The 24210-nt window shown below is 40.1% G+C and overlaps 2 protein-coding genes across 4 annotated transcripts in view; one reads left to right on the top strand and one right to left on the bottom strand.

Moving 5' to 3' along the window:
• CYFIP1 (cytoplasmic FMR1 interacting protein 1) overlaps window positions 1–20225 on the top strand; it is a 126725-nt gene extending 106500 nt beyond the window's left edge. The window contains exons 26-31 of the mRNA XM_013059421.2: window positions 688–818; window positions 7096–7168; window positions 7729–7823; window positions 16030–16268; window positions 16728–16875; window positions 19413–20225. Coding sequence (XP_012914875.1) covers window positions 688–818; window positions 7096–7168; window positions 7729–7823; window positions 16030–16268; window positions 16728–16875; window positions 19413–19577 — 851 coding nt within the window. The 3' untranslated portion in view covers window positions 19578–20225. The remainder of the gene's footprint in view (window positions 1–687; window positions 819–7095; window positions 7169–7728; window positions 7824–16029; window positions 16269–16727; window positions 16876–19412) is intronic.
• Window positions 20226–21641: 1416 nt separating this feature from the next.
• NIPA2 (NIPA magnesium transporter 2) overlaps window positions 21642–24210 on the bottom strand; it is a 28758-nt gene continuing 26189 nt past the window's right edge. For all 3 annotated transcript variants that reach the window (XM_004758509.3, XM_004758507.3, XM_004758508.3), the window contains one exon: window positions 21642–23141. In XM_004758509.3, the coding sequence (XP_004758566.1) occupies window positions 22507–23141 (635 nt within the window). In that variant the 3' untranslated portion in view covers window positions 21642–22506. The remainder of the gene's footprint in view (window positions 23142–24210) is intronic.

The raw sequence follows: 24210 nt of genomic DNA, 5'->3' as shown, positions 1-24210 counted from the left end.
CCAGGCATGTTGGCCTGAGGAGTTTGAAACCTGTTAAGTCTCTAACTTTGTTCTTCTTTGAGTTGTTTTGGCTATTCTATGTCTTCTGCATGACTACATAAATTCTGGGGTCAGTTTGTGGATTTTTCACTGGGTCGTCATTTGAATGTATAGATCAAAATTAAGGAATATTCACTTTCTCTCCAGCTTTTATGCCTGGTCTTGCTGTGCCCTTTACGATGTGCAGGATCTCTAGAACAGTGAAGAAAATGTGTTGTCTTGCTCTGGAGCTCAGGGAGAAAGTATGCAGGTTTTACCACTGAGTATGACATTACTTGCAGGTTTTTTATAGATGCCGTGTATCAGATTAAGTATGTTCCCTTCTGTGCCTGTGAGGGGATACTGAATTTTTCAAAGCCCTTTCCGTTTCTGCTGGAGATGTGGTCTTTTTCCTTTATTTTTGTAATGTGGTGCTTCCTCCGAAGATACAGGGTTGATAGAGATGGAGGCTTTGGAGCCAAGGCCCAAGGCCTCGGTGATGGACAAACAAGAAAGATGTCGGGGTCAGGGGACACGTGGCCATCTTCATAGCAGGCACAGTGGCCGTGTCTGAGGATGTTTCATGGCCAGCACGAGTGCTCCTAGTTGTAGACCGCAGACTGTGCCTCCAACCCCCTCAGTCTCTCTACTCACTCTCTGATACCACAGGCATCCTAGAGTTCTTCCACCACCAGCTGAAGGACATTGTTGAGTATGCGGAGCTGAAGACCGTGTGCTTCCAAAACCTGCGGGAAGTGGGCAATGCTGTCCTCTTCTGCCTGCTCATCGAGCAAAGCCTGGTGAGTGCTCAGCCCAGCCAAACCCCAGGCCACGCAGAGTCATTCCCCACAGGTGCCTAAAAAAGGCATTTTTCTAGAGGCCAGATTTACTAGGGTTATTTAATGAGGGTAAAGCACCATTCTTTTTGTGTGTGTGACTATTTAGATTTTAATTTGAATTTGTTTCCTATAACTAAAAAACAAAAATGCAAGATAATTCATCGTTTAAGAATGCTTTACTATGTGAGCCCTGTGGAATGTTTTCTTATATACTATTTGCTCCAGCTAAAAAACATGTGACGTATAGCTCTAACTTAAGTCTTACTCACTGACAGGACGCGTTTCCTTACCATATTCTTCAAGAGTATATTGTATCTCCATATATCTTTGCTCTGCTCTGAAAGTTCAGAGTATCAGTATCAGCTTGCCAAATGTATTGAAGAAGCATATTGGCATTTCAGTGTTAATTGGTTATTGTCTTTAGACCTATTTGGGAAAATCTTCTGCTGTGTTGCTTCTTAACACACTCTCCTTTCTTCAGAGCCCTGGGAGCTTGACGTGGACGGGGTCATGTTTCGCAGTGACTGGGACCATGGTGCCCATATGCCTATCAGGGTATGGCATTCAGACTGCCATGTTTCTAGGGGCCAAGCTACTGGATTGGCCACTTTACATCCAATTACAAAAATACAGATATAGATATAGATATATAGATATATGTTGTCAGGTAGTCCAAGGTTGGATGTGGATACCTCTGGGAGCTCATGGCCTCCCATCGGGACCTGGATCTTTTGGCTTTCCCCTCTGTTGCTGTGATCCTGGGTAGACCCTTTCCACATGGTAACAGTGAGAGGGCACCCTAGGCCATCTGCAAGTCAGCATGGACTCTGAGTGAACAGCCCCTCATGTTCCACGCTCTCCCACAGCAGGAGTGACAACACGAGGTGGAGGACCCACCAAAGTCACAGGGTGGGCTGAGCAGCCCTGCAAAGAGCAGGCAGGCTGGCTGTCGGGCCAGCAAGCAGCTGACATCCAGGCCAGCCTTGCTCCAGGGACATTAGGGAGAACTGAATCTTCTATTGCACTATCTGTGAATTTTTTTTAAAAAGATTTATTTATTTTAGAGAGAGAGCACATATGACTAGGGGGAGGGGCAGAAAGAGAGAGAGAGAGAAGCAGACTCCCTGCTGAGAGCAGAGTCCAACACAGGGCTCAGTCCCATGGTTCTGAGATCATGACCTGAGCCAAAACTAAATTGGAGGCTTAACCAACTGAGCCTGCCAGGTGCCCCAATATTTGTGAATTCTTAACAACCAGAAAAGTTAGGAAGAGTTGCTTTATTTATTTTTTTTTTTAGATGTTATTTATTTATTTGAGAGGGGAGGAGTAGGGCATGATCAGGGTGGAAGGGCAGAGGGAGAGGGAGAAGCAGATTCACGGAGCAGGGATCCTGATGTGGGGCTTGATCCCAGGATCGTGACCTGAGCTGAAGCTAGACACTTAACTGACTGAGCCACCCAAGCACCCCATGAAGAATTACTTTAAATCATAATCTCTTATCATGAATTTTAAATATTTATTATAGGAAGATTCCCTTAATGTACTGACTTTTCCTGAACATGCAACATAAAGTGAAATTTTCTTGTCCATATGTGTCTAAGTCTAAAGGTGCCTTTTAGTCCCTGGTTTTGGGTTATGGCAGGAAGCCCCAAATTTTACTGAGGGAGGACTGGCTTATGGAATTCACTTAATGGCAGGGAACCATAGAAGGCTGGTTTTTCCTCTGGTTTAGCTGTGCTTTTAGGAAATAAACTATCAAAAGCTTTTCTTCACCTACAAAATAGAAGATGTCAAGGATCCTTGTATGGACATAAAAGAATCATAGAACCATAGAGGTTCAATGCTAGAAGGGCAGAACTTCTCTCTCATCAGCTCAGAGGAACAGTGTACACTCATTGTCAGGTCAACAATTGGACACTCCTTGGCTTTAGGGTGGAGTGTGATGCTGTATTAGAAACTTAGAAAAAGAGGGATCTTGAACCAGTGTGATCCTTGCTCTCTGGTTCCTTGAATTATGCCTGTTAACATATCTCTCAAGAAAAGCAAATCCCTTGTGAGAGTCGTGTAGTACTCTTAAAGACCTCACCACCATTCAGTGGGAATTGGTCTCATCAGTGAAGGGATCCTCTAGGCCTTGGGGGCCTGGTGAGTATTGGGTCTCTAGCACACAGATCCCCCTCATCTTCTCCCTTCTGGAACCAGGCTTGTGTCTTAGGTGAATACTCTTGTGCCTGGCTCCTTTGAGTGGTAAGGACAGTACTGGGCACCTAGGAAAAATGTTATAAAATGTTACAAATTTTTTGGGACACCTGGGTGGCTCAGTTGGCTAAGCTGCTGCCTTCGGCTCAGGTCATGATTCCAGGGTCCTGGGATCAAGTCCCGCATCGGGCTTCTTGCTCAGCAGGGAGCCTGCTTCTCTCTCCGCCTCTGCCTGCCTCTCTGCCTGCTTGTGCGCTCTCACTCTCTCTCTGTCTCTGACAAAGAAATAAATTAACAAAATCTTTTTTATTTTTTTAAAAATATTTTATTTATTTATTTGATAGACAGAGATCACAAGTAGGCAGAGAGAGAGGAGGAAGCAGGCTCCCTGTCAAGCAGAGAGCCGGATGTGGGACTCGATCCCAGGACCCTGAGATCATGACCTGAGCCAAAGGCAGAGGCTCAACCCACTGAGCCACCCAGGCGCCCAACAAAATCTTTTTTTAAAAATGTTATAAATTTGTCAGTTGATTTGAGAGCAAACTTTGGCTTATGAGTGTGTGAATATTTCTGAAACTGAATGAAAAGAGCATCATCTACATCCGAGTTGAGTGCAGCAGATTCCAGGGCCCATGCCTGAGGCATAGTGAGCATCATGTATTACTCTCTTATGGAAGCAGTGGCCCTGCTTCAAAGGAATGCCTGTCACCACCCCTCCTCACGCCCTCTGCTCACTGTCACCCCTTCACTTCTCCTTTCTCTGGATTCCCTTGTCCATGCATCTTGTGCAAGTGGTGAGAAGCCAAACTTTCTGTGTTGGGCAGCAGACCTGGCCCCAGATTGGAATTCTGTGGTGTTGCTTTTGTCCTTTTGGAAGTAGGAGGTGCTATTTCCTGTAGACCCATCAGTGTGAAACTTCCCAAGGTTGAAGACGGCATGGCTATTCTCACTCCATCTCATGTGGTTATGCCCAAATCCCATCAAACCCAAGTACAGTTTTGAAGACTCCAGACATTGATCTGTTCTTGGTGCTTATTTTGGACTCTCTGAGGAAGGTGGTAGTATGTTTTGGTATTTGTGTGGGTTCCCACTATTATGACTGGAGATAATCGGGGTAAATCAGACTGTCACGTTAGAAAAGTGTGGTAACTGTGACCCAGCTGCCAGGGCAGCAAGCATGTGCCGGCCCACGGGCCTGACCATGCTATTGCGCAGTAGTGGCCCCAGCCAGTGCCAGGATTGGATTCAGTAGCCAAAAATGTTGATCTTACCAAATCCGTGCATTGTGTGGATACATTTAACTTTCTGAAGAAATTTGTTTAATTTTGCTTTTCAAATTCTGCTCCCTACAAACCTAGCCTGGTATAAAAAAGTACACACACACACACACACACACACACACACAGGAACATTATGCAGCCAACAAAAAGAATGAAATCTTGCCATTTGCAATGACATGGATGGAACTAGAGGGTATTATACTGAGCAAAATAAGTCAGTCAGAGAAAGACAAATATCAGATGATTTCACTCATATGTGGAGTTTAAGGGACAAAAGAGATAAGGGAAGGGAAGGAAAAATAAGATAAGAACAAGAGGGAGGCAAACCCATAAGAGACTTTTAACTCGAGGAAGCAAACAGGGTTGCTGGAAAGGAGGTGGGGGAATTGGGTAACTGGGTGATGGACATTAAGGAGGGCACTTGATGTAATGAGCACGGGTGTTATATGCAACTGCTGAATCACTAAATTCTACCCCTGAAACGAGTAATACACTGTATGTCCCCTAAATTGGATTTATTTATTTGTTTTTAAGATGTTATTAGACAGAAAGTGAGAGAACAAGTAGAGGAGGGGCAGAGGGAGAGAGAGAGGGAAAAGCAGACTCCCTGTTGAGCAGGGAGCCTGATGCGGGGCTCAATCCCAGGACCCCGGGATCATGACCTGAGCCAAAGGCAGACGCTTAACCAACTGAGCCACCCAGGCATCCCTAACTAAATGGGATTTAAATTTAAAAACTTCTAAAAACTAGCCCAGAAAGTTTGATAATGTAGTTGGGGTTTTTTGTTTGTTTGTTTGGGTTTTAGGGTTAGTTTGTTTGTTTTTAGTTTATGTATGTGTGTGTTTAATAAACTTTTTATTTTAGTATAGTGTCAATTGCTTGTTTTAAATGCTGGTTTTTGTAACTATTCTCAATTTTTCTGGTTTGGTTTGGGGGCAAAAATTTGAGCTCATTGGTAACAGAACCAGGAAGCAGCACAGTTGGATGTACCCTTCCCCACTTGAGTGGTTTTGCTGGCCTGTAGGCTCCTTGAACTGCCTGCAGAGCTCTCTTGTGTGCTCTGCCCCAGCATTCCTGCTTGGCAGCTGTCATTTCTTAACCAAGGCTCCCACCTGTCATCCATTCGCCTGATCAATTTCTGGCAGTCAGTCACCCACCTTTCACACTCTGTTGGTGCAGGCCAGCATTCATTCCTCTCCAGGTTGCTTTTTTCACTCAACAGTAAATACATCCTGGAGATCATTGTACATTAGGAAGTGGTGACATTCCTTATCCTTTTTGTAGCTGCATAGAATTCCATTGATATCGCCCTCTAATGTGTTTGCATGACACAGAATCATCATCTCATCTTGTCCCCTTTTTTAGCTTGTTCCTCTCTCCTCCCCCAACATCGTCCTCACCTAGAATAGAAGGCCCAGGGGAACAGGACCTGGGTACACTGGTCTAGAGGTAGCTTCTACTACATATATTCTGCATGGGGGAGTTCATGCTTTGCTGCTGGCCTCAGGAACAGAGACATGGTACGGAGGGATACATCTCCTTCTGGAGGTGGAACAAGGGGCAGCTGCACTAGATTTATGTTTTGTGACAATAGGAGCCTCACTTGGTAAGTACAAAAAGTCTTCTCTTCCCCTTCTTGGTCTTAGCTTTGCCATAATTCAGGGAAATTTTCAGAAGGAAAAATACCATCATTTGATATATGTCTTGACTTTCTGAAAACAGTTTCTTTGTTTAGAAATTTGTCTTATTGGGGTGCCTCGGTGGCTCAGTGGGTTAAAGCCTCTGCCTTCAGCTCAGGTCATGATCCCAGGATCCTGGGATCGAGCCCTGCATTGGGCTCTCTGCTTGGTGGGGAGCCTGCTTCACCCCCTCTCTCTCTGCCTGTCTCTGCCTACTTGTCTCTGTCGGTCAAATGAATAAATAAAATCTTAAAAAAAAAAAAAAGAAATTTGTCTTATTACTGTGGGATTATAAGATTTCAGGATGGCTATAGAGTAGGAGGCGTGAGAGAACTCATTCATATCTTCTACCAGCCCCATGGGGAACACACCAGTCTTCAGGGCCCTTCTCTATAGTTTAAGAGCCTCTGAGTCTGCAAAATACCCTGTTCTTGACTACATTTGGGTTTTTGGTAAGTTTTTAGGAGTTCTGTAACCCCTGTGATATCAGAGGTAAACTTGCCCTTTACACAGCGATATTCTGCAGGGTTTTTATTACCAAGTCTTTAGAGGTGTTGTGATCCAAAAGCAGGTTCAGAGTGACTGCTCAGAACTTCGTTTGTGTACAAAGGTGATGCTGCCTTGCCTTCTGCGTCTAGTGCTGTTCACAGAGGAATTACCCTTCCTCCTGTCTATGTAGTAGTATATTGTTGTAAACTGTTATAACTAAGTTACAAACTTCTTAAGAGGCTAGTAGCAAATTAGCAGATCAGGGCTGCCAGACTGGTAAATCCTAGAAAACAAAGGCCATTGTTTTCAGTATTCAACACTGGTTTTTACTCATGTCTATATTTAAATTAATTAAAAGTAAATACAATTTAAATTCAGTTATTCAGGTATACTAGCCATATGTGGCTGGTAACATTTCAGTGTATAACACAAACAGAAAACATTTCCATCATCCCAGAGAATTCTACTGCATGGTGCCACTTAGAGTATTTGTTTTACACTAAATGGCAAATAGAGATCTTGTTTTCAGCACAGCTTATCTGTCTTTGGATGAGGTAAATGTCCTAATGCAGTCCTCTTCTTTTGGTCTAGTCTTTAGAAGAAGTGTGTGACCTCTTGCACGCAGCCCCATTTCAGAACATCCTGCCGAGAGTCCACGTGAAAGGTAAGTCTGTGTATCTCTTACCAGGGAGTGCAGACTAACCTTTGTAGTGGTGACACTTAGTCCTTGTGACCAGAGAACTTAGTGCCAGTTTTGTTTGAGTTTCAGTGCCTGTTCCATCATAACTGGAGGTAATTGGTAAGCAACATGGTTAGATTAATACTGAATAATTGAAGTATTAAAGGCTGAAAAGATAAGTCTTGGATGTGCTTCAGAATAGCTACTATCCTGTTGTTTCATAATGGTTGAGTATCTATGAAACAAGAATGTCATGAGTTGATACTCATGCAGCGGATGGGTACAGAGGGTTTTGTACTATTCTCTTATTTTGATTACATTTGGAATTTTTATGTTTCAAAAAATGAATATTGAACAGAAAGTCAGTCTTATCGTTTTGAATTAAAATAAGCCAATTCTGTAATGTTCAGAGAGAATCTCTATATATAATGTTAACTTAAGAAATCTTTCATTTGTTTCTTTGACAAAATTAAACTTCAGCAATCGTTCTTCATGCAAAAAATTAAAATAAAAATGCAGAAATTAAAATATTTTTTCCACTGCAGAGGGAGAGAGACTTGATGCCAAAATGAAAAGACTGGAATCAAAGTATGCACCACTGCATCTTGTCCCTCTGATTGAAAGACTGGGGACCCCTCAGGTAATGCATACTGTGACAGCTGTCACTGCTGCAAGTTTGTTGTCCACATCAGGCCTGGGGCTGAAGCTTCAGATTACAGGCTCTGGGTGACCCTCCCTGGAAGGCATCATGAAGTTCGGTGGGCCTTCTTGGGCCTCAGTGTCTCCAGTGGAGTTCATAACAAGACCTCGTCACAGGGTGGTTGGGAATTTTGAATGCACTAACATGTACAAAGGGCTTAGAATATTATCTGGCACAGAAGACGTACACAATAGATGTTACTTGTTTTTGTTGTCTATCTCTTCATGAAGAAGACTTTTTCATAGTTTTTTTTTTTTTAATATTGTTTTTATTTATTTATTTGACAGACAGAGATCACAAGTAGGTAGAGAGGCAGGCAGAGAGGAAAGGGGAAGCAGGCTCCCTGCTGAGCAGATAGCCCAATGCAGAGCTCGATCCCAGGACCCTGGGATCATGACCCGAGCCGAAGGCAGAAGCTATAACCCACTGAGCCACCCAGGCACCCCCACAGTTTTTAATAACAGAAAAAAGTGGGAGTCTCATACAGGAGGCAAGATATCAGGGTACAGGTCCATGATTTTATATCAAATTAAGCTAAATCAGGGTTTCTCAGATGCAGTACTGTCCTCAGTTTGGACCAGTTTTTTTTTTTTGTTTGTTTTTTGTTTTTTTTAATTTTATTTATTAATCAGAGAGGGGGGGGGGGAGAGCGAGCACAGGCAGACAGAATGGCAGGCAGAGGCAGAGGGAGAAGCAGGCTCCCCGCTGAGCAAGGAGCCCGATGTGGGACTCGATCCCAGGACGCTGGGATCATGACCTGAGCCGAAGGCAGCTGCTTAACCAACTGAGCCACCCAGACGTCCCAAGACCAGTTATTTTTTATTGTGGGGATTTTCCTATGAATTGTAGGGTGATTAGCCATGTCTTTGGTACAGCAGCCTTATGGAGACATAACTTAGAAGCAGCAGTTTGAAAAACCGCCTGGGGCAAATGAAAAGGAGAGTAGTTTACTTATTTCAGAACTGTCATGCAAAACAGAAATCCTTGAGAGACTTCTCCAGGAACAAAGGAGCAGCAGGTGCCATGTCCATCCCCTGCCCCCCAGCATAAACACATGGCCTCCTGCAATAACCAGCACCATGCTGACACTCAACTACCTCACTTGCTAACACTGCTGCCCCACTCCCCTGTGCTATGCTACAACAGATCTGCACCCTTTAGACAAATATGCCTCACTCCTGTCTCAGGAAGAACCATCCTGCAGAGGATTGGTGCTGCACAAACTTTGCTAACACCACCATACCAGGGTCCCCCACTGCTCACCATTGCAGCTCTGCCCCTCAGTACACCTTGGCCAGAGCTCATCTGGGGGGTGCCACAGCCTGGCAGTATGCAAGCGCCTTAACAGGGGCCAGCACCACTTCCAAGTGACTCTTACCCTGCAGAGAGAAAAAGATAACCACACACATCAGTCAGACAGAGGGCCCAGCAGTGGGTTGGGGCAGACAACTGGTCTGTCTGCAAGCTCTGCCCACCAACAAAAGTTCAGGGGACAACACAGGGAAAGTTTGGTGCTACTGCATCTCTGGCAAACGCCTAGTCTGACTCAATTCAATCTGTAGGTGGTGCGAGACTAGCCCACTAACAACACAGGGACCAAGTACTCCCCATAACAGACAGAGAGAGCCACTGAAGACAATTAGACTGAAGGAAAAAGCAGCTCTGCCACAACAGCAGGACATACACAACACATAGAGGAGATACCCCTGAAGTGCTAGGTTCTGGTGAACAGGGAACACTGCATAGCAGAGACCTTCTTCATAAGGCCACTACTTTCAAGAGCAGGAGACATAGCTGAATTTCCCAGCACTTAGAAACAGACACAGAGAGTTAAAGAAAATGAAGAGAGAGAGGAATATGTCCCAAATGAAAGAATAGGGGGGAAAAAACCCACGAGAGACCTAAGCAAATGGAGATCAGTAATGCGCCTGATAGAGAATTTAAAGTAACCTTATAAAGATACTCATTGGGTTTAAAAAGAGTGGAACACATCAATGAGACCCTTAACAACAACAAAGAGAACTGATCAGAGATAAAGAACACAATAAATAAAATTAAAAATACACTAGCTGGAATAAATAGAAGGTTAGAAGAGCAGAAGAACGTACCAGTGAGCTGCAGGACAGAGAAATATAAAATAGTCAAGCTGAGCAGGTGAGAGAAATAAAATTATGCAGAATGAGATTTGATGTAGGGAACACAGCAACATGATCAAGTATAACAACATTTGTATTATTAGGGATCCCAGAAGAAGGGAGAGAAGGGGGGCAGAAAATTTATTTGAAGAAATAATAGATGAAAACTTCCCAAATCTGGGAAAGGAAAGAGAAGTCCAGATCCAGGAGTCACGGAGAGCCACCAACGAAATCTACCCAAGGATGTCCACACCAAGACACATAGTAATTAAAATGGCAAAAAGTAGTGATAGAGAATTTTAAAAGCAGAAAGCGAAAACTGTTATGTACAAGGGAAACCAAATGAAAGTATCAGGATTCTTCAGCAGAAATTTCGAAGAACAGAAAGGAGTGGGATGATCTATAGATTCATCATACTGAAAGGAAAAAATCAGCCAAGAATACCCTGTTCATAAGGCTATCATTCAGAATAGAAGGAGAGAATAAAAGTTTCTCACAAAAACACAAGTTAAAGGAATTTATGACCACTAAACCAGCCCTACTAGAAATGTTAAAGGGGATTCTTTGAGTAGGAAGGAAAAACCATAATTAAGACTAAGAAAAATTGGAAGCACAAAAACAATAAAAATAAACATATCCATAAAAGTCCCAGGACATACAAAATAAAAGAATGTCAAGTATGATACCATATACCTAAAATATGGGGGGAAGAAGTAAAAAATGGGTTCAAACTGAAGCGAACATCATCTTAATATAGATTGCAATATGCAGAAGATGTTAAATACAAACCTAATGTTAACCACAAATCAAAAACCAGTATCACACAGGCAAAAAAATAAACAGAAATGAATCAAAGTAAATTTATAAAGAAAGCTGGCAAACTGAGAGAAGAGAGCAAGAGAAGAAAGATACAGAGATAAACTACAAAAACAACCACAAGACAAGTACCAAATTGGCAATAAATACACATATATGAATAATTACTTTGAATGTAAATGTATAAAGTCTCCAATCAAAAGATATAGGGTGATAAAAATCTTAAAAAAAATTTGTAAACCACGTCGGGCTCTCTGCTCAGCAGGGAGCCTGCTCCCCCCCCCCTTTCTGCCTGCCCCTCTGCCTACTTGTGATCTCTGTCTGTCAAATAAATAAATATATATATATTTTTTTAGATTTATAAAAAGATATAGGGCGATGGAATGAATTAAAAAAAAAAAAAAAAGACCCATCTATGTGCTGCCTACAAGAGACTCATTTCAGACCTAAAGACACATGTAGATTGAAAGTGAGGGCATGGAGAAACATTTATCCTGCAAATGGATGTGAGGGTAAAGCCAGGGTAGCAATACTTGTAGTGGACAAAACAGACTTTAAAACAATTCTGTCACAAGATATAGAAAGGCACTGTATAAATCATAAAAAGAACAATCCAACAAGAAGATAAAACAATTGTAAATACTTATGCCCCTAATATGAAAGCACCCAAATACATAAAGGAGTTAATAACAAACATAAAGTGAGTAACTGGCAATAATACAATAATATTAGGGGAATTTAACACCCCACTTATCAGTGGACGTCAAACAAAATCAACAAGGAAGCAGTGGCTTTGAATAACACACTAAAGTATATAACATATATTCAGAACATCCCTCCTAAAACAGCAGCATACACACTCAAGTGCACACAAGACATCCTCCAGAATAGATCACATATTAGCCCACAAAACAAGTCTTAACAAATTATAAAAGATTGAAGTCATGCCATACATCTTTTCTGACCACAACACTATGAAACTAGAAGTCAGCCACAGGAGAAAATCTGGAAAGATCACAAATAACATGCTACTAAACAATAAATAGGTCAAACAAGAAATCAAAAAGGAAATAAAAAATTACATGGTAACAAATGAAAATGAAAACAATAGTTCAAAGTCTTAGGGATGCAACAAGGGTGGTTCTAAGAAGGAAGTTTATAGCAATGTAGGCTTACCTCAAGAAGCAAAAACAGCCCCAGACAACCTAACCTTACATCTAAAAGAGCTAGTGAAAGAACAGCTATCAAAACCCAAAACCAGCAGAAGAAAGGAAGGAATGAATATTAGAGCAGAAATAAATGAGATAGAATCTAAAATATATATAATGTAATGAATCTGAAACCAGGAGCTTGTTCCTTGAAAAAATCAAAATTGATAAACCTTTAGCCTTTCATTTTAAAACCATTCATTTTCAAAAAAGAAGAGAGGGAATACTCAAATAAATATTAGAAATGAAAGGGGCTCCTGGGTGGCTCAGTGGGTTAAAGCCTCTCCCTTTAGCTCAGGTCATGATCCCAGGGTGCTGGGATCAGGCTTTCTGCTCAGCAGGGAGCCTGCTTCCTCCTCTCTCTCTGCCTGCCTGCCTCTCTGCCTACTTGTGATCTCTGTCTGTCAAATAAATAAATAAAATCTTTTTTAAAAATGAGAAAAGAGAAATCACAACCAATACCACAGAAAGACAGTTATAAGAGAATATTATGAAAAATTATATTCCAGGAGTGCCTGGGTGGCTCAGTGGGTTAAAGCCTCTGCCTTCGGCTCAGGTCATGATCCCAGGGTCCTGGGGTCGAGCCCCTCATCGGGCTCTCTGCTCAAGCAGGGAGCCTGCTTCCTCCTCTCTCTCTCTCTGCCTGCCTCTCTGCCTACTTGTGATCTCTGTCAAATAAATAAATAAAATCTTAAAAAAAAAATCTTTAAAAAAAATTATATTCCAACAAATGGACAACCTTGAAGAAATAGATAAATTGCTAGAAATATTTAGCTTCCCAAACCTGAAGCAGGAAGAAACAGAAAATTTGAACAGACCAATTACCAGCAATGAAATTGAATCAGTAATCAAAAACCCAACAAACAGAAGTCCAAGAACAGACAACTTTACAAGTAAATTTTACCAAACTCTGTTCTTCTCAAACTATTCCAAAAAACAGAAAAAGAAAGGAAACTTCCAGATTTATTGCATGAGGATAGCATCACCCTGATACCAAAACTAGATAAAGATACCACCAAAAAAAAAAGAAGGAACTACAGGCCAAGATCTCTGATGAATATAGATGCAAAAGTCCTCAACAAAATACTAGCAAACCAAATCCAACAAATACATTAGAAGTCATTCACAATCATGTGGGATTCATTCCTGGGATGAAAGAGTGTTTCAGTATCCACAGGTCAGTCAATGTGATACATCGATAAGAAAATTGGATAAAAACCATATGATCATTGGGATACCTTGGGTGGCTTAATCCATTAAGCATCGACTCTTGATTTCAGATCAGGTTATGATCTTAGGGTTGTGAGTTCAAGCCCCATGTCAAGCTCCGTGTTTTTGTGGAGCCTGCTTAAGATTCTCTCTCCTTCCTCTGCCCTTCCCTGTGCCCCAGCCCCCCCCCAAAAAAAAGAAAAAGAAAAAACATGATTGTTCGAATAGGTGCAGAAAAAGGATTTGATAAAGTACAACATCCATTCATGATAAAAACCTTCAAGAAAGTATGTTTAGAGGGAACATACTTCAATATAATACAGGTCTTACATGGAAAAACCCACAGTGAACATCATACTCAGTTGTAAAAAACAGACCTTTTCCCTTAAGGTTAGGAGTAAGATAGGATGTACACTCTGATCACTTTTATTCAACATAGTTACTGTCGGTTCTAGCCACAGCACTCAAAACAACAAAAAGAAAGGACATCCAGATTGGTAAGGAAGAAGTAAAACTTTCATTGTTTGCAGAGGACATGATAACTATATATATAAAACCCTGAAGACACCCACCAAAAAATGACTAGAACTGATAAAGGAATTCAGTATAGTCCCAGGATTCAAAATCAGTGCACAAAAATCCATTGCATTCTGTACACTAATGAAGCAGCAGAAAGAGAAATTTAGACAACAGTCCCATTTACAGTTGTATCAAAAATAGTAAGATATGTAGTAGTAAACTTAACCAAGGAGTTGAAAAAGCTGTACTCTGAGAACTATAAAATATTGCTGAAAGAAATTGAAGATGATAACAAACAAATGGATAGGTATTTCATGCTCATGGATTGGGAGAATAAATATTGTTAAATTTCCTTTATCCAAAGCTACCTACAGATTTAATGCAATCCCTGTCAAAGTACCAAGAGCATTTTTCACAACTAGAACAAATAGTCCTAAAATTTGTATGGAACCACAAAAAACTCCCAAGAAGCCAAAGCAATCTTGAGAAAGCAAAACCAGGTTGGAGGTGTCACAGTTCTAGATTACAAGTTAGGCTGCAAAGCTGTACTAATCAAAAAGTATGGTACCAGCAGAAAAATGGTGGTCAGTGGAGCCGAATAGGAAGACGAGAAGCAATCCCACAATTATGTGGTTAATTAATCTTTGACAGAGGAGGAAAGAATATGAAATGGGAAAAAGTCTCTTCAACAAATGGTGTTGGGAAAACTTGATAACTACATGCAAACATAGAGACTTCACCGTGAGACCTCAATCCATAAAAATCCTAGAACAGAATACAGTAATTTCTCTAACGTTGCCCATAACAATATCTTTCTAGATATGTCTTTTGAAGCAAGGAAAACAAAACAGATAATCTGTTAGGACTTCATCAAAGTAAAAACTTCCATATAACAGAGGATACAACCAACAAAACCAAAAGACAACTGGTTAAATTGGAGGAGATATTTGCAAGTGACATCTGATAAAGGTTTATTCTTGAATATATATAACTTATACAACTCAACCCCAAAAAACAATCCAATTAAAAATGGGCAGAAGACATGAACATACATTTCTCTATAGAAGACATCCAGATAGACACTTGAAAAGATGCTCAACATCACTCCTCATCAGGGAAATGCAAATCAAAACTATAATCAGGTATCATCTCACACCTGTCAGAATGGCTAAAAGCCCCAAACACAAGAAACAAGTGTTCCTATAGATGCCCAGGAAAAGGAACACTTTGCACTATTGGTGGGAATGCATACTGGTGGATCCACTCTGGAAGTTCCTTAATACGGAGGTTCCTTAATAAATTAAAAAGTAGGATTATCATATGATCCAGTCAGTAATCATACTACTGGATATTTACCCAAAGAATACAAAACACTAATTTGAAATGTTATATGCACCCCCGTGTTTATTGCAACATTATTTATATAAAAGGTAGATTATGGAAACAGCCCACATGCCCATTGATAAATGAATGGATAAAGAAAATGTGGTATATATGTGTTTACACACACACACACACACACACACAAAATGGAATATTATTCAGTCATGAAAAATGAAATATTGCCATTTCCAACAATGTGGATTGTGCTCAAGCGTATAATGTTAAATGAAATAAGCCAGTCAGAAAGACAAATACCATATGATTTCACTCATACGTGGAATTTAAGAAATAAAACAAATGAATACAGGAACAAAAAAAATTTTTTAAAAAAACCAGATTCCTTAACTACAACAAACAAATGGATGGTTACTGGATGGGGTGATGTGTGAAGTAAGTAAAGGGTATTAGGAGTATACTTGATGAGCACTGAGTAGTACATGGAATTTTTGGATCACTGTATTGTTCACCTGAAACAAATATAACACTATGTTATCTATATTGGAATTAAAATTTAAGAAAAAATTTTGAAAAAAAAAAAAAAGAACATAATATCCCTGGCCTCTACCAACTAGATGCCACTCACCTGACCCCAAGCTATGATAACCAAAAAATGTCTCCACACCTTGCCACATGTCCTTTGGAGACAAAAGCACTCCCAGTTAAGAATAACTATACTAGACAGTTCTCCTTGACTGAAATATATTTAAGCTACAAAGACCTTTATGTAATAGCTGATATATTTATGTTGTTGATGCTTATTTATAAAAATCCTCTTCTGCAAATTAAGATAGTTTTCCAGTAAGTCAGAAACAAATCTGGGTAGTTTGGTTTTAGCAGCCCTCCTACCCGGCTCATAACGTTCTGTCCTTTGTGCAGCAAATTGCAATAGCAAGAGAGGGGGACTTGCTGACAAAGGAGCGTCTCTGCTGTGGCCTGTCTATGTTTGAAGTCATCCTGACTCGGATCCGGACCTTTCTGGATGACCCCATCTGGCGTGGGCCTCTGCCCAGCAATGGAGTCATGCATGTGGATGAGTGTGTTGAGTTTCACAGACTCTGGAGTGCCATGCAGTTTGTCTATTGTATTCCTGTGGGAACCCACGAGTTTACAGTCGAGTAAGTATGTGTTCAGTGGATGGGGAAGTGGGAGCAGGCTAACACAGAAGACTGCATTCCTCTGGAAGTTCACTAAAAGTTTGCTGAGCTGCTTTAAAGCCATTAAGTGGAAGTACTTACTTCATGCTCAGGAGGTGACTCAGGGTGTTCTCTGAACCCATGGAAACTTGGGCAAGTTGGGTATGCATTTTTCTAGGGGGAGGAGGCGAGGAGTTGTCCATAGCTTCCCAAAGTCATTCTTCTTTAAGAGTCCATGATCTTAAAAAATGGTTAAGAATGTGCCAGAGGAACCCAAAAGAGATGTTTATCAAAAAGAAAGACACATCTGCTGCTCACCGTTCCCTTGCTGGCCTGTTGCAAGTAGATTCCTTGGTCATTGACCTCTGGACACAAACTTAGAGAAGAGTTTATTATTTTTTTTGTTGATTACCCATTGTACTTGTTCCTTCTTGTTTCTAGGCAGTGCTTTGGCGACGGGCTCCACTGGGCTGGCTGTATGATCATTGTACTTCTTGGGCAACAGCGGCGCTTTGCTGTCCTGGATTTCTGCTACCATCTACTTAAAGTCCAAAAACATGATGGCAAAGATGAGATTATAAAAAATGTGGTATGTGAAAGAGACTTATACCATATGTGGAGGTTTCACAAAATAATCATACTTTGTACTTATTAAAAGGCCTTTTTACAGAATGCTTTTCATCCCGGTACATTAGAATGCTTTTCATCCCGGTACATAAGCTGACAACAACTGAAGCAGCTTTCTTTTCATTTCCAAAATGAATCTAAATATACTTGATAAGTAAAGCAGTCAGGCAGTTAAAGTGCTAATTTTTCCATTTTCTTTCTCTTTTTAGGGTACTTAGATCTGCTTCATATTATACAGCCTTATAGGATCTGCCTTTTCAGATTTTTGGCGTACCATTCCAGTTTCTTTTTTTGTGGCCAAAGGGTGTGTGGTTTTTGTTTGATTTGTTGGTTGGTTTGCTTGTTTTGGCTGCCTTTAGATCATTTTCTCTTTGGTCATTTTATGGATTCTTTGTAATTGAATTCTAAAAGTACTCCGCCATTATCTTTTCAAATATTTTAGTTTTTTCTCCCATTCTCTCTATTCTCTTTTAGGACTGCAGTTACGTACTTGTTAGACATTCTTCTGGTTCCCTTACCCCTTACCATGTTAGTTTTCAAATTAGTTTCCTCATCCACAAAAGACTGCCAGAGACTTAGTGGTTTAAAATGACACCCATTCTCTCAGTTCTCAGTCAGAAATCTGGGCACAGCTTGACTCATATGGGTCCTTTATCATCTCAAGGCCAAAACTAATGTATCTGTAGGGCTGTGCTCCTTTCTGGAGCATCTAAGGATGAATTTGCTTCCAGGCTCATTCAGGTGGTTGGCTGGACACAGTCCCATGAAGTTGGAGGACTGAGGTCCCCATTTCCTTGCTGACCATTAGCCCACATCTCAAGTCCCTCCCTCACTTTCCAGTCTTTCAACTATTCTTTCTGCCATATCTCCTGCCTCCACCTAGAGCAAGTTCTTTTCTCATTTTATTAGATTGGGGGCTCACCTGGAAAATCTAGGGTACTTTCCCCATTTTTAAAGTCTATAATCTTAACTACATTCTCAAAGTCTCTTTTGCCTTGGAAGGCAACATGTCTATAGGTTCTGGGGATTAGGGCGTGGATGTCTTTGAGGGGCCATTCTAATTCCCATATCTTCATTTTCTGATCTCTCTGGTCTGTTCCCAGAAAAGTGTATTATTTAGTTAACTGATTCACTTCAGCTCTACTGTTTTTAATTTTGGATGAATTTATATTTAAAAGTTTGATGTGGTTCTTCAAATCTTGGTGGTAATTGATAATTTTGTCTTCGATTAATTTTTTTTTTACAAATTTCATGTATATCTTGTAATTCTAGTATCTTTTTATTATTTTATTTATTTGACATTTATTTATTTATTTATTTATTTATTTGACAGGTGCCCCTGTAATTCTAGTATCTGAAGCCTCAAAGGTTATCTTAAACTCTGAAATGTTTTGTGTGCTGGGTTTATTTGCCAGCTCTTGTCCAGTTGAACTTAGATTGCTTTTCTTTTCTTTAAAATTTACATTATTTGAGGGAGAGGAAAATTCAAGCAGATTGCACGATGTTTGGAGCCTCGCGTGGGGCTCAGTCTCATGACTTTGAGATCACAACCGAAGCCAAAACCAAGAGTCAGACGCTCAACTGACTTCACCTCCCAGGCATCCCATGGATTGCTTTTCTCCCTAGATTTTTTTTTTCCTCCCTGGATTTTTATTTGCTTCTCATCTCCACAGACTGTTAGCAAAATTGGAGTCACTTTAGAGGGGCCTAGCATTATTGGGAGTTTCTCGGTGTAATCCCACTTGCTTATACCTCAGGACATCTCATCCCATTGCCACTGGTGCCATCTGTCCCTTAGGAGGTCTTGGCTTCCGCTTTACCTCCTGCATAGACAAAACCTGCAATGCTTTTTAAAGTGTCCTCTTGTGTGTGTGTGTGTGCGTGTGTGTGTGTGTACATGAGTGTGTTATCCAATTCTGTTGTACTAGCAGTTTGTTTTTTTTTTTAAAGATTTATTTATTTGTCAGAGAGAGAGTGAGCGAGAGCGAGCATAGGCAGACAGAGTGGAAGGCAGAGTCAGAGGGAGAAGCAGGCTCCCTGCGGAGGGAAAGGAGCCCGATGTGGGACTCGATCCCAGGACACTGGGATCATGACCTGAGCCGAAGGCAGCTGCTTAACCAACTGAGCCACCCAGGCGTCCCTGTACTAGCAGTCTTATCAAAGTATCCTGTTGACAAGAACTGGAATCTAAGACTTATACTGGCATTTCTCCACTGACATTCTGTACATTCCCAGTTTTAAGTACACAGCAGGTTAATACCTATGTGTTGAATGAATAGGTCTATCAGTTGTACAGGTAATATAGTTAGTAGCATGAAACCAATGGAGATGTGCTTAAATTCAAAATGTATTCATTGTTCCAATAGGTACACTAGAGAGATAGATATGTGTGCTAGTTTGCTGTTATTTTTATGAGAAAATGTGAAAATCCTGCCATTTTGAAACATGAATAAATGTACATGTTTTGATAATAAAACATCCTAATTTTAATTGTTGCAGCCATTAAAGAAGATGGTAGAGAGAATTCGCAAGTTCCAGATTCTAAATGATGAAATAATTACTATCTTGGACAAGTACTTGAAGTCTGGTGATGGAGAAAGCACCCCCGTGGAGCATGTTCGCTGCTTTCAGCCACCTATCCACCAGTCCCTGGCCAGCAGCTGAGGACATGTACATCATGTTTTTGAAGAGACTCAGTACTGACTGCATTTAATAACTTTTAAGGGCATGTTTTCCTTTCCATGAACTATTTAGTGAAATTTTTAGGGACTATTTTTCCTTATCTCTGTGCCTGTTAAAGGGGGTACTTTTCAATTTAAAAGCTTAAATTTTATAAAATTGACTTATTTTTCTAGACTAAAATTGTATATGCCTTTGGTAATTAGAAAGTCTGAGAATATTGGCTGCTGATTGTTGCCATCATGTTCTTACAGAGTAATTTTCCATTTTTTCTATGGAATGTTCCAACAGCTAGCTATGTCAAATTGCTGCTGAGGTCATCCATTTATTCCTTAGCAAAGGATCGATAATGTTTGGGGGAAAATTTACAGACTTAAGAAACATACTACCAGCTCATTGTAATAAAATGCACTACCAATTAGAATTAAACTTAATTATTTAGCTTTTGTTCGGGGATTTTTCCTGATGGGTCTTTTATGAGTAACCTTTTCTAAGTCATTGTTCCCTTCCCTTTTTTGTGTGTTTCAGAAAATAGTGAACTTGATTCCTCTGCTTCTACTAAATCCAGTTGTGACAGAATCTAATTTGTAGGGTATGATTTAAAGGTTACAGAAATAAAGCTAATAAAACTTATTTGTGTTTATTCATTTAGTATTGTGACCCGGTGCCCTGGTTGGGGCAAGATACTTATCTGTACAGACCTGGCCCAGGAGATCTAGTCTAGGTCACCTACCACCTTGAAAGAAGGGACAAGATCATGATAGGGAGTAATTGCCTTATGGCTTTGGAAACAGAACACTAAAACCCATCATACAGCTACTGAAGATAAAGTCTGTGAACTACTCCATTGGACTCTTTAATCTTGACTTACTATGAAATAGAACTGTTCATTACCAAGTTACCTAAAAATGTTGCTTTAGGTAATGTGACTAACTCTGGGACCAGCATTCTGCCACAGACTGAGGGTAGTATCTGCTCACCCTATACTGAAGTATAGACTATGAGGAATTACGATTAATGCTAAATTCTCTAAGACTCCATTATAAACCAAATTTAAACATTTTTAAACATTAATGCAATTTCCAATGCTATTAAGATGTTGAATTAAGGGGGCACCTGGGTGGCTCAGTGGGTTCAAGCCTCTGCCTTCAGCTCAGGTCATGATCCCAGGGTCCTGGGATCGAGCCCCACCCTGGGCTCTCTGCTCAGCGGGGAGCCTGCTTCCCCCTCTCTGCCTGCCTCTCTGCCCACTTGTGATCTCTGTCTGCCATGTAAACAAATAAAATCTTTTAAAAAAATTGTTTTTTTAAATGTTGAATTAAGAATTTATATTAATCTGCATTCTGAGTGCCATATCACAGCCATGGGGGTGAAAAATTGGTTCTTACTCTACTTACTATATATCTGTACTTTGTACAAAGTATATATAGTAAATACATATACTTTTGTACAAAGTCTATATGGTAAATAAACACATAGTATATCTGTGATATTAAGATTACATGGGGGAGGCATTTAGAAAAAAAATGTCTACAAAGGCTCCTTAGAAGATTAAAAAATGCTGGGGAAAGGGATTTTATTTTGTGAAACCTGGAGACCATTATCTCTGCCCTAATAAAGCCAGTGGAGAGCTGTGTGGCAGGACACCATCACTATAGTGAGGCTCTGGCAATCCCCTGGCAAGGACAGTGAGACACCAGTGGTGACTGGTTACATAGTAGGAATCAAGCTGTAGGACCTTGGGCAGGAGCAGCACATTGGGAGCAAGCCCATGTTCTTCCTGCAACCTAGGTGGAAATGGTTTACTTTTTTAAACCCAGTTGATTGCTATGATGATAGGTTCTGAAGCTGGATGGAGTTCATTATACTAGTCTACCTTTTTTGCATACATTTGAAAGTTTCCATAAACACTTTTTCATGGACATTTTTAAAAGACCAAAATATACAATGGTCTGAACAAACACTAAAGCAAAGTAAAATACTGGGTACAAAGAAACCATTATTTTATAACCACCTTGTTTGTTCTAAGCATTCAGACTTAGAAAGGAACTGTTTCAATTTGTCTTTTTATTATAACATGAGCTAAATTTAAGAAATTAGTCTTTTGACTTTATTTCCCAGAGTTGTTAGAAGATCTAAATGACAATATAACTCATTATGAAAATACACTGAAAAGTACAAGAGCGGATGTAAAATGGTAAATCAAGATTCCAAGTATCAAGGAATTAGAGTAAGTAAAGAATGAAACCAGTCAGGCTGCAGCCTGACATATATGTAGGATGCACTGGTTTAGCAAGGTTCCATCAAGGAATAGGAAGACCATCAAATGTGGGGTGATTAAGTCACAATGTGAGAAACATCTCCCATGGGGCAAGTTCCTACCCTTTATTGTTTGGTAAATTTGAGTTTTTTTCATTTCATAACTTAGGATTCTCTTAAACCAACAGTTCAAAATTTAAAAAAATTCATCAAACAGGAGTCATTCTTATAGGTAAGGTAAATCACCAGATAAGGTATTAGGAAAATTTTGTTCCTTTTTAAATCAAAAAGCCTTCAAATGGTCAGGGATTGATGGACTGGGGATGACAAATGTACATTTAAGATTTTAATCACCAATGAAAAAATAAAGCATTTTTATCGACTTAAAACTGTCAGTGCATTTAGATTGTGGTGAAAGAAAAATTTAAAATACCTCTATAATAAGAGAATGTTAATAGAAATTGGCCATGTACTGAGGTCATTTTAGTGAGCTACCATCATGTAAATATAATAATTTCTTGGTCCAAATCAGTGAAACTTATAAAAGATTGTCTCCAGAAAACATTTTTTGACAACAATGCTTTTTCAGACACATTCTGATATCCAAATTCACTTGATAACACAATTACAGATTAACCTTTTAATTACATTTTTCTTAAAAAACTGTGAGATTTCCATTTCTTCGGGAGATATTTTCACCACTGTGTTGTTCAATTCCACAGGTCAAGTTTTCTTCATTATTATTAAGAACTTCATACATGTTAGAGAGATTGCCATTCATTGCTTTTTCGTCTTTTCGAAAAGACACAGGGAGACTTGCTAGACTAAAGCTGACGTCTTTAAAGGCATGCAACAAAAATATTCCCACAATGATTGTAAAGAAGCCACTCAAAGTACCAATGACATCATCAATAGGCATATCTTGCCATTCCTTAAAAAGGATAGCTGAACAAGTTAAAACTGATGTTGTGAAGAATACATAATATATTGGAGTCACAATGGAAGTGTTGAATATATCCAGGGCCCTGTTCAGGTAATTAATCTGTGTGCTCACACAGACTATAAGGCTCAGCAGCAGAATCCAGGCCAGGGGATGTCTTAGCACAGGTTTTCCAGCAAACAGCTCTTTGATAGCAATGCCCAGGCCCTTAACACAGGAGACTGAAAATGCTCCAATTACAGAGCAGATTGTTATGTACACAAGAATGTTTGTCTGTCCATGGCGAGGTCCCACCACGAAGATTAGTATCAATAACACAATGACCACAAGTGTTGCAAAGACCACAAAACCTGGGGGAGGCAAAGAAAAGTTGTATTTAGTCAAATGCATAAGTACTAAAAAAAAACCCTGAGAATCCAAAACAAATATTAATTCAATAGGAAGGAGAAAAGGTGTGACCTTAAAATAAGTATTTTCTTCCTTTGGCTACCCCAGCAAAAGCATAGCCATAAAAATTTAGTTAGATGTATATACTGGAAGATTACACGATGCTTCATATTCATAAACTGGTACTAACATTTTTAACATAGCATTTTAGGGCTCATGATAATTAGATCACAGAAAATGGAGATGAGGCTGATTCGCAGCCATCCACTCTAGAATAGCTCACTACTTCCCACCCACTGGAATGCCCTAACTCCAAGAATGGAAACAATCAAACTAATGGAGAGAAATCACAAGATGACCTTGAACACTCAAAAATTTACAGATGCTAAGGGCACCTGGGTGGCTCAGTGGGTTAAGCCGCTGCCTTCAGCTCAGGTCATGATCTCAGGGTCCTGGGATCGAGCCCCACATTGGGCTCTCTCCTAAGCAGGGAGCCTGCTTCTCTTCCTCTCTCTGCCTGCCTACTCGTGATCTCTGTCAAATAAATAAATAATAAATCGTTTAAAAAAAAAAGGCATTTGTGGGAAGAGAAGCTATATATGCCTAGGTTTTTAGAAACCAAATAGCCTGGTAAAAATGCCAGAGAGCGGAGTGAAGACACCTACAGTCTTGGAATGCTGACACAGACACTGCCATTAAAAGTTCATCCAGGTGGATGGTCCAAGTAAACATCCCAGGGTATCAGCTGAGAATCTACGATTAAGAAATACATGCAAAATGGAAAGAAACCAGCCTCAACAAAGAGTGAAACAACACTTCAAGTTAAAGGTGATCTGCAGGGCACCTGGGTGGCTCACTGGGTTACCCTGTATCGGGCTCCCTGCTCAGTGAGAAGCCTACTTCCCCTTCTCTCTGCCTGCCTCCCTGTCTACTTGTGATCTCTGTAAAATAAAAAAATATTTAAAAAAAAAAGAAAGAAAGAAAGAAAAAGTGTCCAACAAAAAAAAATTTAGGTTTTTTCTGAAGGAATAA

The sequence above is a fragment of the Mustela putorius genome, unplaced genomic scaffold (genome assembly GCF_011764305.1).
Source record: "Mustela putorius furo isolate JIRA1106 unplaced genomic scaffold, ASM1176430v1.1 tig00003972_pilon_pilon_pilon, whole genome shotgun sequence".
Classification (NCBI taxonomy): Eukaryota; Metazoa; Chordata; class Mammalia; order Carnivora; family Mustelidae; genus Mustela; species Mustela putorius.
This window is presented reverse-complemented; position numbering and strand designations above follow the sequence as displayed.